Source organism: Mesoplodon densirostris, chromosome 17 (genome assembly GCF_025265405.1).
Source record: "Mesoplodon densirostris isolate mMesDen1 chromosome 17, mMesDen1 primary haplotype, whole genome shotgun sequence".
Lineage (NCBI taxonomy): Eukaryota > Metazoa > Chordata > Mammalia > Artiodactyla > Ziphiidae > Mesoplodon > Mesoplodon densirostris.
In genome coordinates, this window is record NC_082677.1 from 77048915 (window position 1) to 77064565 (window position 15651).

Here is a 15651-nt window from a genome sequence, read left to right on the forward strand (position 1 = left end):
AGAAGTCATGGCTGGTGCCGGGCACGGATTCTGCCGTCAGGCTGGCGGGCACGTGACCAGGACTCTCGGGTCACGGCCTGAGGGTGGGCAGGCTTCTCCTGGGGATTGGACTCACTGCTCAGATTCCCACTGGGGGCAGCGGCCGTGCTACCGCTTCTTTCCCAGCTCAGCCCCACGTGTCGCCTCCGCATGCCTGCGACACACACTGCAGACGCCATCCTTCCTGGCCGTAGGTTGACGTTGCCCTGGGTTTAGTTCCAGGACTTCTGTGAGCGTGAACCGGGCCGTGTTTTAAGTGTTTCGCTCTGTATTTTGCAGAAGATAGTTCTTTCTGGGACCAAGGACAGAGCCACCCACGGTGGGCTCCGATGCTGCCCCTGAGTTCACGGGCCCTTGTCCGGATCCCCGTGTGGACCACTGGTTCTGGGCGCCCCAGCCCCCACCCCAGCACTGGGCCCCCTCCTCTCGGCGCCTCCTGGTGCCCTGGGTTTGGCTCCCAGGTTTCCTTCCCGCGGGCCGTCAGCGTCTTGGGTTTCCAGGGAGCCACCCCAGGCCAGGGCTCGGTGTTCGTGATTTCTGTCTGATGACAAGTGCTGAACAGAACCCGGTCCCAGCGGCAGTGCCCCCTCTCCAGCCCTGCAGCTGTTGTGACAAGCCCCTCGGTGCTTCCGCAGCAGAGAGCCACGTGGTTTGCAGGCCAGAAGAGTCCTCGAGAAAGAGGAGCCCCGATGCCAGCAGCCTGTGGGTCAGCGCGCGCGCCCGCAGTTTTGTCCGAGGCGAGAGCTTCCCGACCCGTCTGGAAGGGAAAACCTTTCACCTCGAGCGGGGAGGAACGTGCACCCCCAGCACTGAGGTGTGTGAAGTGACCAGGGCAGTAGGTGTGGGGAGAACCGTTCGAGAGATGCTTCTCGTCACTCTTGGTCACGCCCGGTGTCCCAGCATCTTGTTACCCAGTTTGGGGCCGGCCACGCCCTCTGCGTCCGTACTCCTCCCTGGTCCCGAGGGCATTCGTCCCTCACTCACATCCTTGCCAGGGAGCAGGCGGAAGTGACAGGACGAAGGACGGCCGCCCAGGAGCCAGTTTCGTTCCTGGTCCCTGACTTTCCTGAGATTCTGGGCTTGTTGGAATAAAACGAGGCTTTGTGAGGCGATCTGTAGCTTTGACGTTTTCCTGATCTTACAGGTTAACTGGTCAGTCGACGTCTCCACGACAGTCTCAGCGCTGGTACCCCTGGTTTTGTTTTTAATAAAAGCGTCATTTGAAAAATAATTTAGTCTACCCCATAGAGTGATTAAATGAAAATCTTTTCTTGTTTTCTAGGAGAAATTTATCTGTTTTGCAAAGGAGCAGATTCCTCAATATTTCCCCGAGTGATAGAGGGCAAGGTGGACCAGATCCGATCCCGAGTGGAGCGCAACGCAGTGGTGAGATGCGGGTGGCGGCCTCACGCCTCTTCTCCCTCGTGGGGGGCACGTTCCTGCTGGGTGCCCCGTGCGCGCGCCGCGGGAAGCCTGGCCACGTGCCCTTGGGCGGGCACCACCCTCCGCAGCCCTCCGCTGGTGTTTGGGGGTGAGGGCGTCCAGAATGACAAGCACATTGTGATGGTCTTGAAGAAAATAGATCTTTATCCTGAGGACTTCCAGTGATTGGCACTTAATGCTTTCCCCTGTGACCTGTTTGGTTTTCTTCTCACATTTTGTTCTGAAGTGAGTGCTCAGTCTGTTCTAGGCTCATCCGAGGTTTTACATCATCAGAGCTTCGTTCCATTTTGTGGCTGAAAAATATTCCATCGTGTGGATGCTCTCTATGTGCCACACTGTGTTTATCCGTCATCTGTTGGTGGGCACTTGGGTTGTTTCCACCTTTTGGCCACTGGGAACAATGCTGCTGTGAACATGGGTGCGCTTGTATCTGTCTGAGTTCCTTTGATTATATACCTAGGAGTGAGATGGCTGGGTCACCTGGTAATTCCAATATGTTTCACTTTTTAAGGAAATGCCAGACCGTTCCCCAGAGGCTGCACCGTTTTGCATCCCCACCAGCAGTGCGCGAGGGTTTCAGTTCCTCCACCTCCTCGCCAACACTTGTTATTTTCCATTTTTGTTAACTATAGCCACCCTGGTTAGGTATGAAGTGGTAACTCATTATGGTTTTTATTTGCATTTCCCTAATGACTGAAGATGTTGACCACCTTTTTATGTGCTTATTGACCATTTGTATATCTTCTTTGCAGAAATGCTTATTCAGGTTTTTTGCCCATTTTTTAATCAGGTTTTTTTTCTTGTTGAATTGTAGGAGTTCTTTATATATTCAGAATACTAACACCTTATCAGATGTATGAACTGCAGATATTTTCTCCCAGTCTGTAGGTTGTCTATCACTCTCTTGATAGTATCCTTGGATGCACAAAAGTTTTTAAGTTTAATCAAGTCCGATTTATTTTTTTGTTGTGGCCTGTGCTTTTAGTGTCATATTTAAGAAACTGTTGTCAAATCCAAGATCATAATTTGTCCCTATGTTTTTTTTCTTTTTTCTGAGAGTTTTATAATGTAGCACTTATATCCAGGTCTTTGATCCCGTTAGAGTTAATTGTGTGTGTGGGGGGGACAGGTAAGGGTCCGGCTTCACCCTTTCTCATATGGATGGCTGCTTGTGTCAGGACCATTGGTCGAACAAGACTGTTCTTTCCCTGTTGGATGGTCTTGGCATCCTGGTCAAAAATCACTGGGCCACATGTGCAACTGTTCATTTTTGAGCTCTCAGTTCTGTTCCATTGGTCTATGTCTGTCTTTACGCTGGGACCACACCGTTTTGGTTACTTGTCCCTTTCCGGTGAGTTTTGAAACCAGGAAACGTGAGTCCGTCCTCCAGATTGTGGTCTACTCTGCGTCGCTTGAGATTCCACCTGAATTTTAGGGTGGGCTTTCCCATTCCCACAAGAATGCGGTTGGAGTTTTGACGGGGTTGTTCTGAACCTGTAGGTCACTTTGGGTGGTGTTGTCATCGTGGGATACTAAGTCTTACAATCTATGGACACAGGATGCCTGTCCATTTACTTAGATCTTCTATGATTTCTTTCTGCAACATATTGTAGTTTTTAGTCTGTGAATCTTTCACCTCCATGGTTTAACTCATTCTTGGGTAGTTATTCTTTTTGATGCTATTGCAAGTGGTATTGTTTTCTTAATTTCCTTTTTGGATTGTTCATAGTTAGTGTATAGAAATGCAACTGCTCTTTGTGTGTTGACTTTGTATTCTGCACCTTTACTGAATTTGTCTTTTAGTTCCAACAATTTTTTTTTTCGGTGGTGGAATCCTTAGAGTTTTCTACATATAAGATCCTATCATCTAAGAACAGAAATAACTTTATTTCTTCCTTTCCAACTTGATACCTTTTTCTTTCTTGCCTGATTGCTCTGGTTAAGATTTCTGGTACCATGTTGAATAGAAGTGGCAAAGGCAGCCATCCTTGTCTTCTTCCTGATCTTAGGGAGAAAGTTTTCAATCTTTCCCCGTTGAGTATGATGCTAGCTATGAGTTTTCATACATGGCTTTTATCAGGTTGAGGAAGTTCCCTTCTATCCTAGTTTACTGAGTGGTTTTATCATGAAAAGGTGTCGGGTTTTGTCAGATGCTTTTTTGCATCTGTTGAGATGATCATGTGAGTTTTTCTCCTTTGTTCTATTTATGTCATATATTACATTGATTGGTTTTCATATGTTGAATCACCCTTGCATCATCGCCAGGATAAATCCCTCTTGGTCCTGTATATAATCCTTCAGACATACTGTTAGATTCAGTTTTAAGGTGGATATGCTTCAGTTGCAAATGACCAGCCCTTTGAGGGTGGGTTGGTTTCTCGTTCTCTGGTTAGTCACTCTAGCTGGAGAAGGAGGGGTGTCAGGAAAGCTTTGGGAAGTGATATTCAGCAAAATGACCCTCGAGTTCACGTTAAGTGCTGCTTTGTGTCCTGCAGGAGGGGCTTCGGACCTTGTGCGTTGCCTACAAAAGGCTCATCCAAGAAGAATATGAAGGCATCTATAAGCTGCTGCATGCTGCCAGAGTGGCGCTTCAAGATCGGGAAAGGAAATTAGCAGAAGCCTATGAGCAAATAGAGAAAGACCTTATCCTGCTCGGTGCGACGGCCGTGGAGGATCGGTAAAGGCTCGCTGTGCTTGTCTTCAGAAATAATACTGTTGCAGTGGGGCTGCAGGTGCTACAGGGGCGCTTCGGGAGGAGCCCTACAGCCGGTGTCAGCCGCACCGGTGAACGCGCCAGGGCTGGGCAGGCCGCTTGGTTGCCCAGGGTAATAGCACGGGGGGGTCAGCCTGTGCTGTTGTGATGTTTGACTTTCCACGGATAAAAGGCCTGAAAGTCACCCTTCCCCAGAAGAAACCAGAAATGGTCAGCATTTTCACACCATATTATGAATAGTCAAGCTACAAGGCTATGTTGTTCAATTATTCCTTAGAATGGAATCAGTAACTAATCTGTTCCTAAATTTGTCACTCGTTCTTTCCAAATACAAGTGTAAACATTTTAGATCTTAACACTCTCAGTGTTTTTGTCATCACTCATTGAAGGAATTGAAAATAATGAAGTAGAATATTGCAAAGACTGACAATAATAGCTGGTAAAATTCCTGGGTCCTTGGAGGAACTGGGGAGAAGGGAAGGCTCTTAAGGGCAGAGGGATCCTTGCCTGCAGAGCTGAGGACCCTCACAAGCGTCCTGGGAGCTGATGCACCCGGGAGGAGCTGGCACCTCAGGACATTGAGAGTAGATCCCTGGGGATGGGGGGGAGGGGAGGGGTTGAAGTGATGATATTTGATGACACATTATTTCTTTGAAATCTCTAGCCAACATCTTTACAGACCACTCTGGGCCTCGGTTTCCTTTTTGCAAAAAAGGATGAAATGAGAGATGGTTTTTCTGTCTCTAGAATAGTACGATGACATCATCTCCAGACCTGACATAGGAAGTTTATCCCAGAATCTAACCAGATGGTTCCAGTCAGAATCCAGATCCTTTCCTCACCTTTCACTCAGCACTGGACAGAAATACATCACTGACACACATCTATCGAAAACTAAGACTCTGGAATCTAGAAAACACAGCAGGCCCCCAAATGAGGTAGACATGGTTTTGATGCCAGACTTGCACGGATGGCAAGACAGCCTGACCGAGGTCAAGAGGGCCGTCTGTCCTCAGACGTGTTTTGTGAGCTCTGCAGGCTTTGGGTTTTCTACACGTAGACCAGGACCCTAACACAGTCCTCACTCATCCTGTAAGGTTTTGGCAAAGACAAAATGTCGCAGGCAAGTGCTTCCCGCAGCATCTGGTGCGGGGCGAGCCTGTGATGCCCATCAGCCAGTCCCAGAGCCACGACGGGCATTTCACGTTCTTTAGGGGAACCTGGGCTCCAATTTGATACGTGGCAAAATGAGAACAGTTTATGCCCAGAGAAAAGGTGGTGAGTGTCACCTCTTTTCCAGGCCCCTTTTTTCCCTGGTTAAGACTTTTTTGGTTGGTGGTATGACGGGCCTTCTTATAATAGCGTAAAATCCTCTCTAAGTAGCAAGTCCCACCAGGCAGAAAACTGTGTGCTCGGCAACTGTTACTTGTACAAGATGCCGTTTGTTTCTTAATATTTTATCCCTGTGGATTTTCTGGTATTAGGAAGTGTTTTGTTGGCAAAAGTTAATACACAGCTGTAACCAGCTTCAGGTCCTTTACAGTAAATCACGAGCCAGCCCTGCGGTGCTTTTTAATTTGGCGGCAAAAAAACTGCAACAGCTTAGTAGATCACAAGTTCTTGGAATTCACCACTTTGGTTTGCTGTGTCCACGCTGACGTGTGTGTGTTGCCCCCGCCCCCCAGGCTGCAGGAGAAGGCGGCCGACACCATCGAGGCCCTGCAGAAGGCGGGCATCAAGGTGTGGGTGCTCACGGGTGACAAGATGGAGACAGCGGCCGCCGCCTGCTATGCCTGCAAGCTCTTCCGCGGGACCACGCAGCTGCTCGAGGTCACCACCAAGAGGCTGGAGGAGCACAGTCTGCACGACGTGCTCTGCGAGCTGAGCAAGACCGTCCTGCGCTGCAGCGCCAGCCTGACCCGGGACAACATCTCAGGGTAGGCGGGGCATCTGCAGAGGGACTGGGCAAGCTCCGTGGGCAGGGCCGTGGCCTCAGCTCCCTTGTGCGGACGTGGTCCTGTCCTCTGGCCTCTAACAGCATCCCGTGGTCGGGACCATGACCAGAGCTATTTCTCTTTAGCAACTGTGATGTGCCTTTTTGTACCAGAGCGGGGTGTGTGTGTGTGTGTGTGTGTGTGTGTGTGTGTGTGCTCACTTGCAGACTGCTGGCTGAGGATGCAAAGAGACTTGATTCATGGATTTACAAAACATCGTGCATGGGTTGATTCCCATCTGCTTCTACGACACTTGGGGGCTGCATCGTGGATTCCTCTGGGCATCTGCCAGAGCAGGAGGGAGACATGAATCATGCATGGTCGTTTGTCGATTAGGACAAAACAGTGTATGCCCCACAGTTGTTTTTTCCAAGAATGTTCACCAGTTTATTCACATTTTATCAGTGCTGTCCTTGCTGGTATTAGATGCATGATCTAAGATTAGATTTCATTTGAATCATTTCAAATTTTCATTAACTTAGGTAAAGCAAAGGCAGCTCTCTAATCATATGTGAATTTAAAATTATTCATTTATAAATAGTACAACGATATTTCCCTTTGCCCTATCTGCAGAATTCCTTTTGGGGATTAGAGATAGTCCTTGTCATTTTGAAACCCAGCAAAGAGAAATATTACGACCATGTTCTTTCCAAGTCAGGTCACCCGGGCAGAGGAGCACGGAGGTATTAGTTGTAACAGTAAAGACTGTGGTCGGCTGAGGTGGCCAGGCAGTTCGGGAGTGAAGGCCGATCTCTTCGATAGCGGGATAAATGCCCTCCTTCTGTTGTCAAGAAGCACCGGAACGCGCCCAGGAGTCCACAGTTGCGACCATTGTTTGCTTTGCCTCAGTGAAATGAGAACGTTTAATTCACACACAATTTTAAAATGTAATCAAAGGCCTTACAGCCACTGATCTAGACACTGTGTTATTATTGACAAAACAAGGAAAACCAGGTTCTTAGTCGTTGATCCTGAACGTGCAGCATCTGTAGACATCCCAGAAAAGCACATGGTCTTCTCAAACCTCTGGATTCAGTTACTGAGTAATTTCTCTGGTTTCTGTGACCTAACAGACTCTCAACCGACATGCAGGACTACGGTTTAATTATTGATGGCGCCGCGCTGTCCTTGATCATGAAGCCACGTGAGGACGGGAGCTCCAGCCACTACCGAGAGCTCTTCCTGGACATCTGCCGGAACTGCAGCGCCGTGCTCTGCTGCCGGATGGCGCCCCTGCAGAAGGCCCAGGTCCGCCGCCCGCCAGGAACCAGCTGGGGATCCCGGGGGGAAGGGGGTTACGTAGTGAGAGCCATTCATGAGCCCTTACAGCCGCTGGGTTTTTAAAAAAAATCTAGCAAAGCACCTCCTTTTAAAAATGGAAACAAAAATGATAGAAAGTGAAACGTGAGACTTACTTTGCTCGCTGTGATTAGTAAGCGTTGATGGAATCCAATGGATGGCCCTTCCGGGTACAGGGACCGAGGGAGATGTTCGTCCCACCTCTCACGTAAACAGAACTGTATCAAGGAGGTAGAGGCGTCTGTCAGAGTCTGTACGGAAGCCGGGAGGGAGGCAGCTGCTGCCGAGCGCCTACTGGGTGCCGATGGCTGAGGCAGGTGCGAACCCACCAACCCTCACGGTAACCCCGGAGGCGAGGGAGGCTGTGCTGAGTTTAGGAATGAAGTACCTAAGACACAGGAAATCGGGCGAACCTGCCTGGAGGGATGATTGGGAAAGTGGCCGTCCGAACGGCTTCCACTCTGTCGGACTCCGAACTCACGTTCCGCCCATTGCACCACACTCTTGTGGAAACAGCCCCTGACGTGTGTTTTTTTCTTAATTTTTTTTCGTGGGGGGGCTGCGTTGGGTCTTCGTTGCAGTGCGCAGGCTTCTCATTGCGGTGGCTTCTCGTTGCGGAGCACGGGCTCTAGGCGCACGGGCTTCAGTAGTTGTGGCTCGAGGGCTCTAGAGCGCAGGCTCAGTAGTTGTGGATCGTGGGCTCTAGAGCGCAGGCTCAGTAGTTGTGGATCGTGGGCTCTAGAGCGCAGGCTCAGTAGTTGTGGCTCGAGGGCTCTAGAGCGCAGGCTCAGTAGTTGTGGATCGTGGGCTCTAGAGCGCAGGCTCAGTAGTTGTGGATCGTGGGCTCTAGAGCGCAGGCTCAGTAGTTGTGGCGCACGGGCTTAGTTGCTCCGGGGCGCGTGGGATCTTCCTGGACCAGGGCTCGAACCCCTGTCCCCTGCGTTGGCAGGCGGATTCTTAACCACTGTGCCACCAGGGAAGCCCCCTGTTGTGTGTTTTTAAATATTTTTTTAAAGCATATGGGATACGAACGTGAGCATGTGTGCCTTTCTGGTGTTGGTAAACCTAAAACGGTCCCAGTTCTGTAAACCACATTTTAGATAAGGGAGATCATTTTCTCTTGAGTTGCTCATGAAGGGAACTGTCAGCTTCTCAGACTGACCTAGTGCTTAAGGTAAAATACTGAACACCACATGCAAAGGGGTCATTTTTAGCGTCCTTGCATGCGTCCTACACTGATCTGCCACGTGACAGTGTCACTAAGCATAAAACACCAGCATCGCCCTGGGGTGATTCTCAGTGAAGAGAAGCAGACTCAAGAATTCATGTACATTCTGTGTGGGATACAAATGGTTTTATTCCTGACTGTCCCTCTTAAGTGTGTGACTCTGCGTAAACCTTGTATAGTGACGTCCAGAACAGAACTAAGGGTGTCGTTTGGTCTTCACGTGTTACTTGGTGTTTCTTTTAGGTTCTTAACTGACTTCTGCAAACTTTTATACCAATTAGTGTCTCAGTCTTGAAACAAGAAGACAATCCACACATTTTTTCCTCATCTTTTCAGTCTTACATCATGGAAACTTACACTTAGGCACATAAATAGGAAAAAAAGACTGTAAAGAAACAGACTAAAAATTTGGAAATTATTCATTGCATTGAGTTGTCAGATTTGGTTTTGCACACATGACAAATTTGAAAAGTAAATGAACAGCTTATTTTAAAAAATAGATGCTTGAAACCAGATAGTTTTGAATAGCAGTATCTTCTAACGGAATGCAGCGTTCACACTCCCACCCCCCACCCCCCGTATATTTAAATCTGTTTCCCCCCACATTTACACAAGGAGTGGAGCAGCCCCTGCAAATGACTTCCTGGGTTTCACTCTCCGTCTTGTCTGCCCACCAGCCTGCTCAGCTTATCTTACTACAGTCATTTCTTAGCTGCTTTTGCTGAAGCGTGTTTCGCTTTCGACGTGAAAAAGATTTTATCCTCAGTGGATAAAATAGACTGCATATAATAAATAATTCACTTTAAGCACAGAGTTGTTTCATTTTTCCTTGACTAACTTTACATCTTTGTCGTTTCTGCCTAGTTAGTGAATGACCTTTGCACAAATAAAACAGAGACGATAAAATCTGCACTTACTTCTTTTCCAGATTGTTAAATTAATCAAATTTTCAAAAGAGCACCCTATCACTTTAGCGATTGGTGACGGCGCAAATGACGTCAGCATGATCCTAGAGGCCCACGTGGGCATAGGTAAGCCCCCCGGTTCTGCTTCCCTGCGCCTCTTGGTAACCCGGGTTGGTCACGCAGCTGGACGAGAAAGGACACAGCCAAGGCAGGGCCTTAGAATTTAGACACACGTTCAGGACACTGTCTGTGACACAGAGCATTCGTGACTGGAAATCCGACAGTCACGGTTCAGCCTCACCCCGTTTTGCCTGTGTCCGTGTCCACCTGCGTGGTGTTGAGAAAGGCTTGACTCAGCACGTTTGCTCCCTTCCTGTAGGCATCATTGGGAAAGAAGGTCGCCAGGCTGCAAGGAACAGTGACTATGCGATACCGAAATTTAAGCATTTAAAGAAGATGCTGCTCGTTCATGGGCACTTTTACTATGTTCGGATATCAGAGCTTGTGCAGTACTTCTTTTATAAGGTAGGAAGGCTTTCCTGTCCCCTCTCACCGTCTCAGAGCGTGTGATCGACGGCTCGTCTGTCCCGATGCCCCGAGGCTACAGGGGTGATTTGTCCATGGATAGAAGGGACTGTCCGAAAGGAGGGGGTGATCGTAGGACCACGGGAGCAAACGCCCAGCTCTCTTCGCACAGGCTCAAAACTGAATGTGGAACCAGGGAGATACGGGCTGTAAAACGCTTGAGGAAGGGCCATTCTTTTATAGTTCCTTGAAGTAGTTTCTTCTTCTTTAATGCGGTTGCATCCTTCCTGTCTGTACTGACAACGACGTTGCCGCCTCATTTCTCTGCCACAAGTTTCCCTTGAGTCTGTCTGATCTCAGGGTGACCAGCATGGTCCCGTGTGCACTGTGGGAGCCCCTGAGATGAGCAAAGAGTTTTAGAGCCATTGCCCGTCTTGCTGGAGAATGTGGGGCACTTTGCCCAGGTAGAGTGTGTCACGTGGCCAAGCTCTGTGACGGGATAGAAAAGTGACGTCTCTTACAATGTGCCCTTGATTAACAGGCGTGTGACTTGTCTTTCAGAATGTCTGCTTCATTTTCCCTCAGTTTTTATACCAGTTCTTCTGTGGGTTTTCACAACAGGTGAGTTCTGATGCCTGCGGTCGAGCTCACCTGAGCCTTACCCCGCTTCCCCGAATGTGTCTGTGGTGGGCGGAGGGTGGACGGCCGGGCATGCAGGCCAGGTGACCCCCGTTCCGTCACTGATCTGCTTTCATCTAAAGCAACCAGGACCGGGGAAAATCTAAGCTTGGAGGTGGTGATCAGAATTGCAAACTTTTATGCAACTTTCTGTTGTTGCAGGTTTGGGATGGCAGGACCGGGTGGGTCCGCTGTGATTTTAATCCAGGCTAGTCGACATCATGACACTTTGAAAAATGTCCTTGCCCTCCTGTATCTGTAGAAAAATGGCTCTGTGTACATTTTAGAATGCTCGTGCTTGTGGGCCTTTGTAAATGAAAACTACCTATGCATATTGAAACAAATTATCCGAAAATCTTGTCAAGATGCCCGGGTGCTGTTTTCACGTGGCTTTTCGGTCCTGCAGACCCTGTATGACACTGCCTACCTGACGCTGTACAACATCAGCTTCACCTCCCTCCCCATCCTGCTGTACAGCCTGATGGAGCAGCACGTCGCCATGGACGCGCTCAAGAGAGACCCTGCCCTCTACAGGTACCTCAAGCACACGGCCGCTGTAGACAAGGGGAAGGACCGGGCAGCCCTGCCGCGAATCCAGATAGTACCTGGTTCAAGTACTTAAAAACCAGACGATTCAGTGTCAGCTGACACACTTGCTTCCACAAGAGATTCTTCAAGCAGGAAGCAATGTAATTTAAGTGAATATACTCCAAATTCAGACAGAGGATTTACGTTGCGTTTGAAATGTACACATTAGGCCAGTTTGTATTTTACCGTGTTTTTCAATGGTTATGAAAGAACTTGGGGTGAGAGTTTCTGTCCCCTTGTGACCCCAGTGGATTTATGGCCTAAATGATCCTTGCAGGTCCAAATAGGTTCCATTCAGTGAGAAAAGAGAAAAGTTAACATATCTGATCTCAGGGTGCTCTTTTCTGCTAAAAAGTATTTTTAATAACAAGGAAAAGATTTTTCTGCTATTTCAGAACTGCATCCCAGGATCTTTGGCCAATTCAATGTGTCACTGTTTATTGTGGCTTTGTAAATTAAACGTGTTATTTTCAGAACATTTTAGATGCACATGTGGTTGTAAGAAATAGTAGAGAGATTCTGTGAGGTTTTATCCAATTTCCCCAGTGGTGACATCTGACAGACCATCCTGCAGAACCACAGGACAAGGTCACAAGCAGCGCAACAACGAGACACGCCCAGCTGTCTTACTGGTCCTTGTTCGTGTGCACACGTGTACTCACGTGTGTGTGCACTTAATTCTGTGCAGGCTTTTCACGTGTGTGAGTCCTGTGGCCACACAGTCAAGACACCTCACCAGCCCCACGGCCTACATCAGAATCATTAGCCATTAAATGGGGTCTTGAAGTGTTGGGGTCCAAAATAATCCCTGTAGGTGATTAAAAAAGCAAGCTCTGAGTTTGTCACGTGCATTTAATGATACAGGAGTAAGTCTAAGAAAATAGGAGAACACACACCATTTTAGACACACACCCGGAGGGAATCCTGCAGCTTCTCTGTCTTATTGAACTAAACTAACAGGTGTAGGAAGTCCTGTCATGAAATGTGCAGCCTGGTCCAGGAAGCCCGCGGTCTTGTCATTAGTGATGCCAGCGTGTCCCTGTGTCCTGTGTCTTTACTTTCAGAAGCAGAAGTGTGAGCGCTGGCATCTTTCCTTCTGTAGTGCTATCACAGTCCACTTTTGAGAAATAAAATATTCAAACAGAAATTGTTCAGGAATATCTGTATGTAGTAAAATGCAAAGTCTGGAGAGCATTTTGCTTTTGCTCCCAGGAAGCTCAAACTTAGTGTCTGTTGGTCCTTCCCACTGTGTCAGCTGGGGACGTCGCCCCTCACACCTCAGCGTGTTTGCTCCCTTCTTACTGTGCTTTGACCGTGATGGTTTCAGTTACAACAGCTTTGTGCTACAAGCTGTCCCAGGGCCTTTCTGGGACCAGGTGTGGTGTTGAGTGAAGTGACAGGCGGTGTGGCCGGAGGAGCCGCAGAGCATCAAGTGTGGCTCGGGGGCGTGGTCAGTCGTGAGGCCCACCTGGCATCCCACAGGCTCCGTGCATTCAGAGCGTGTGCCGGCCAGTCGACAGGTGGAGATGGGGGCCTGGCCGCAACGTGGACAGGCTGGGCGGGGTGACCCCAGGCGGGAGACCAGGAGCCCCGTGCTCGCGGCCGGGCTCCTCCAGGACCCGCTTTTCGGGGCTTGGCTGAGCGGGTGTCGGTCGGGGCCCCGCCCCCTCCGAGGGCCCTCCTTCTCCTGTCCCTGCTTGTCCCTGCTTGTCCCTGCAGCTCTGCCACCTCGGGGCTCTCCGCGAGTCAGGGGCCCCCAGACGAGGACGGCGACCGCAGGGCCGGTGGACATAGGGGGGGCTGAGTGGGTGCGTGTGCCTGGACGCGATCACAGGTTCCCACCCTTTGCCTCCCTCAGAGACATCGCCAAGAATGCTCTCCTCCGCTGGCGGGTGTTCATTTACTGGACGTTCTTAGGCGTGTTCGATGCTCTGGTGTTTTTCTTCGGTGCTTACTTCATGTTTGAAAACACAAGCGTGACCAGCAACGGACAGGTTAGTACAGAACTGGGTCGTGTCAACGTGGCTCCGGGATTCTTTGGGGATAGAGCTTGAATCCAGTCCGATCCCGGGTCAGCGCAGTCTCAGCACAGCCCGTGGGGACCGTGTCTGGGTGTCTGCCCCCCAGCTGGATGGAAGGGACATGATGGCAGAGTTCTGCCGCCTGCAGGGACACCCTTCCTGAGGGGCTCCAGGCTTTAGTTCTGTAGCTTACTCACCGTTAGCTATGTATCTAGTGGTGCGATTTGATCATTGAGACGTGGCTTATTAAATATGGGAAATAATTCAGTATTTAACCCATTTTAGTGTTTGTTCACGTCCTTAAGTATCTGTTTACTTCGCAACAAGTAGATTTACTGTTTCCTGGTAGATGTTCAGCTCTCTGGTTTTTTGCCTAATTTCTAGGGGTTGTTTTATTTGTATCTTGCTTTTTTCTTTCTGCCATGGCTTCCTTCCCACTCCCAGATAGTGACCACCAACACACACATGGTAAGAAATCTGTGGGTGTGTCCTTTGTGTTTTTGGAGTGCATCATAAATAAAATATTTCTCGAAAATATTTTCCAACGTGACCCCCTCTGTGTGCTTTGTCGGTAGAAATGCTGTTAGTTGCTGCCCCACGTCTGTAGGACTGGGGTCATCCCAGAGACCTGTGTGTCCACTTGGGTCACTGTTGCTGAGGTGACTCCCTGTATTTCCATGTTGGGGACCACCAGCGGGGTCAGTGGTGTTTCTAAGTGGACTTGATCTGTTTGGACTTCCCTTGACCTAAGTAAGTAGGAAGACGCACAAGTGTGCGAGGCCGGAGGGGATGCTGCTTTGACCGTGGCCGACCTCCAGCCCCGCCTAGAGAATATCGAGAGGCCCGGGGCCCGGCGTCCTGCTTCTGGCCCGATGTCCCAGGGTCCACGTAAAGAGGGGAGCTTGTGAACAGAGGTTTACTGCATGTCCTGTTTGATGGGACACCTCTCTGCCCGTTTGTCCCTCCGCGTGGTTGGCCTGAAGTTCAGAGTCTTGCTGTGTGTTTGCCCATCGATTTGTCTGTTTCTTTTTTCTTGTGACTGAAAGGTGCTGTTATCTCTCATTATAACTTAAACCAATTTTTCCTAAATGGATCTTGAGGATTTTTCAAAGTCTTATTGCATTTTTCTAAAATCTTTACATTTTTCAAGAATTTACTCTTTGTCTTAGTTCTAGTAGAATAGTTCCCGGGTGCCACCAGGCCATAAGGTATCAGTGGTTGAGTCGAGCTATCTTACCGTTTGCTCTTATGCATCTTTAGTGAGATTTCCTTGCGGGCCCAGTTTTAAGTGAGCACCTCACGTGTACCTTAAAGAGCTCAGACTTCGTGTCCCGAGCACCCGTGGTCCCAGGATCCAGGCAGTGAGTCGCTTCTGCAGGCGTCACCCTCGCTCACCGCTGTCGCTCCTTTGGTCGGACAGTTTCACGGTGTTAAAGCCAAGCAAATGGAAGTTCAGACAGATAAATACTGTACAAGGTCAGGGAATTAGAGTTCAAACCCAGGGTATGTGTTTTAGACCATATGCAGCTACTGAACTGCTTGACTCTCACATCACGTGGTGACATGTTTGGCCCTGCTCTGCAAGCCCACGAGAGGGCGGGTGTGAGCAGGGAGGGGACGTGCACCCTGGACACAGGTGCTGGTCGCCCGAGTGGCCCCAGATGCAGGCCTGAGGGGCCTTCCCGGCACGAGGCTGGGCCGCATCTCCTCCTGCCGCTGCTGTGGTCGGAGCTGCAGGCCCGGGTGCCTTGAGGCCCTCCCCGTGAGCCAAGGGCTTCTGCTGTTTCCTGTTTCTCTGCTACTCCCTCCTGAGGGCCCCCTGAGCCACCATGGAACCCGGATCCCAGCGTCTAGAAGGGGTCTTTTCCATGAGACGGTTACGTACCACCCCTCCCCCGCCTGCCCCCTCTGTGCCTTTGCTCAGCTGTTATGGGACAAAAGGGTGGGTTAGAATCTGGGACGATGACAGGAAGCGAGCGCGAGGTAGGAAAGACGCCAGTTGGCTGGGGCACTGTGCTCACGGGCCAGGAGCTCCAAGGCCCCCGTGGGAACAGAGTCAGCACAGGCCACGCACATCCTGTCACATGAAAAGCGCCTGAGATGCACGGTGATGTCAGGAAGCAGCGTGCGGGACAGTCGTACCAAGTGAGGTGCTGGACCTGGGCGTTTGTCCACAGTTGTGCCTTGGGTCACTGGCGCTCGGGGGATGATAAACAAC

General features: G+C 49.8%; 1 protein-coding gene across 3 annotated transcripts in view; it reads left to right on the top strand.

The window, feature by feature from the left end:
- Positions 1 to 15651, top strand: part of ATP11A (ATPase phospholipid transporting 11A) — a 121194-nt gene that overhangs the window by 91159 nt on the left and 14384 nt on the right. For all 3 annotated transcript variants that reach the window (XR_009530315.1, XM_060080270.1, XM_060080271.1), the window contains exons 17-25: positions 1322 to 1425; positions 3978 to 4159; positions 5881 to 6132; positions 7263 to 7437; positions 9645 to 9747; positions 10001 to 10146; positions 10708 to 10767; positions 11231 to 11358; positions 13271 to 13406. Coding sequence is in view for 2 of the 3 variants with exons in the window: in XM_060080270.1 (XP_059936253.1) it covers positions 1322 to 1425; positions 3978 to 4159; positions 5881 to 6132; positions 7263 to 7437; positions 9645 to 9747; positions 10001 to 10146; positions 10708 to 10767; positions 11231 to 11358; positions 13271 to 13406 (1286 nt within the window). In the remaining variant the exon portion in view is untranslated. The remainder of the gene's footprint in view (positions 1 to 1321; positions 1426 to 3977; positions 4160 to 5880; positions 6133 to 7262; positions 7438 to 9644; positions 9748 to 10000; positions 10147 to 10707; positions 10768 to 11230; positions 11359 to 13270; positions 13407 to 15651) is intronic.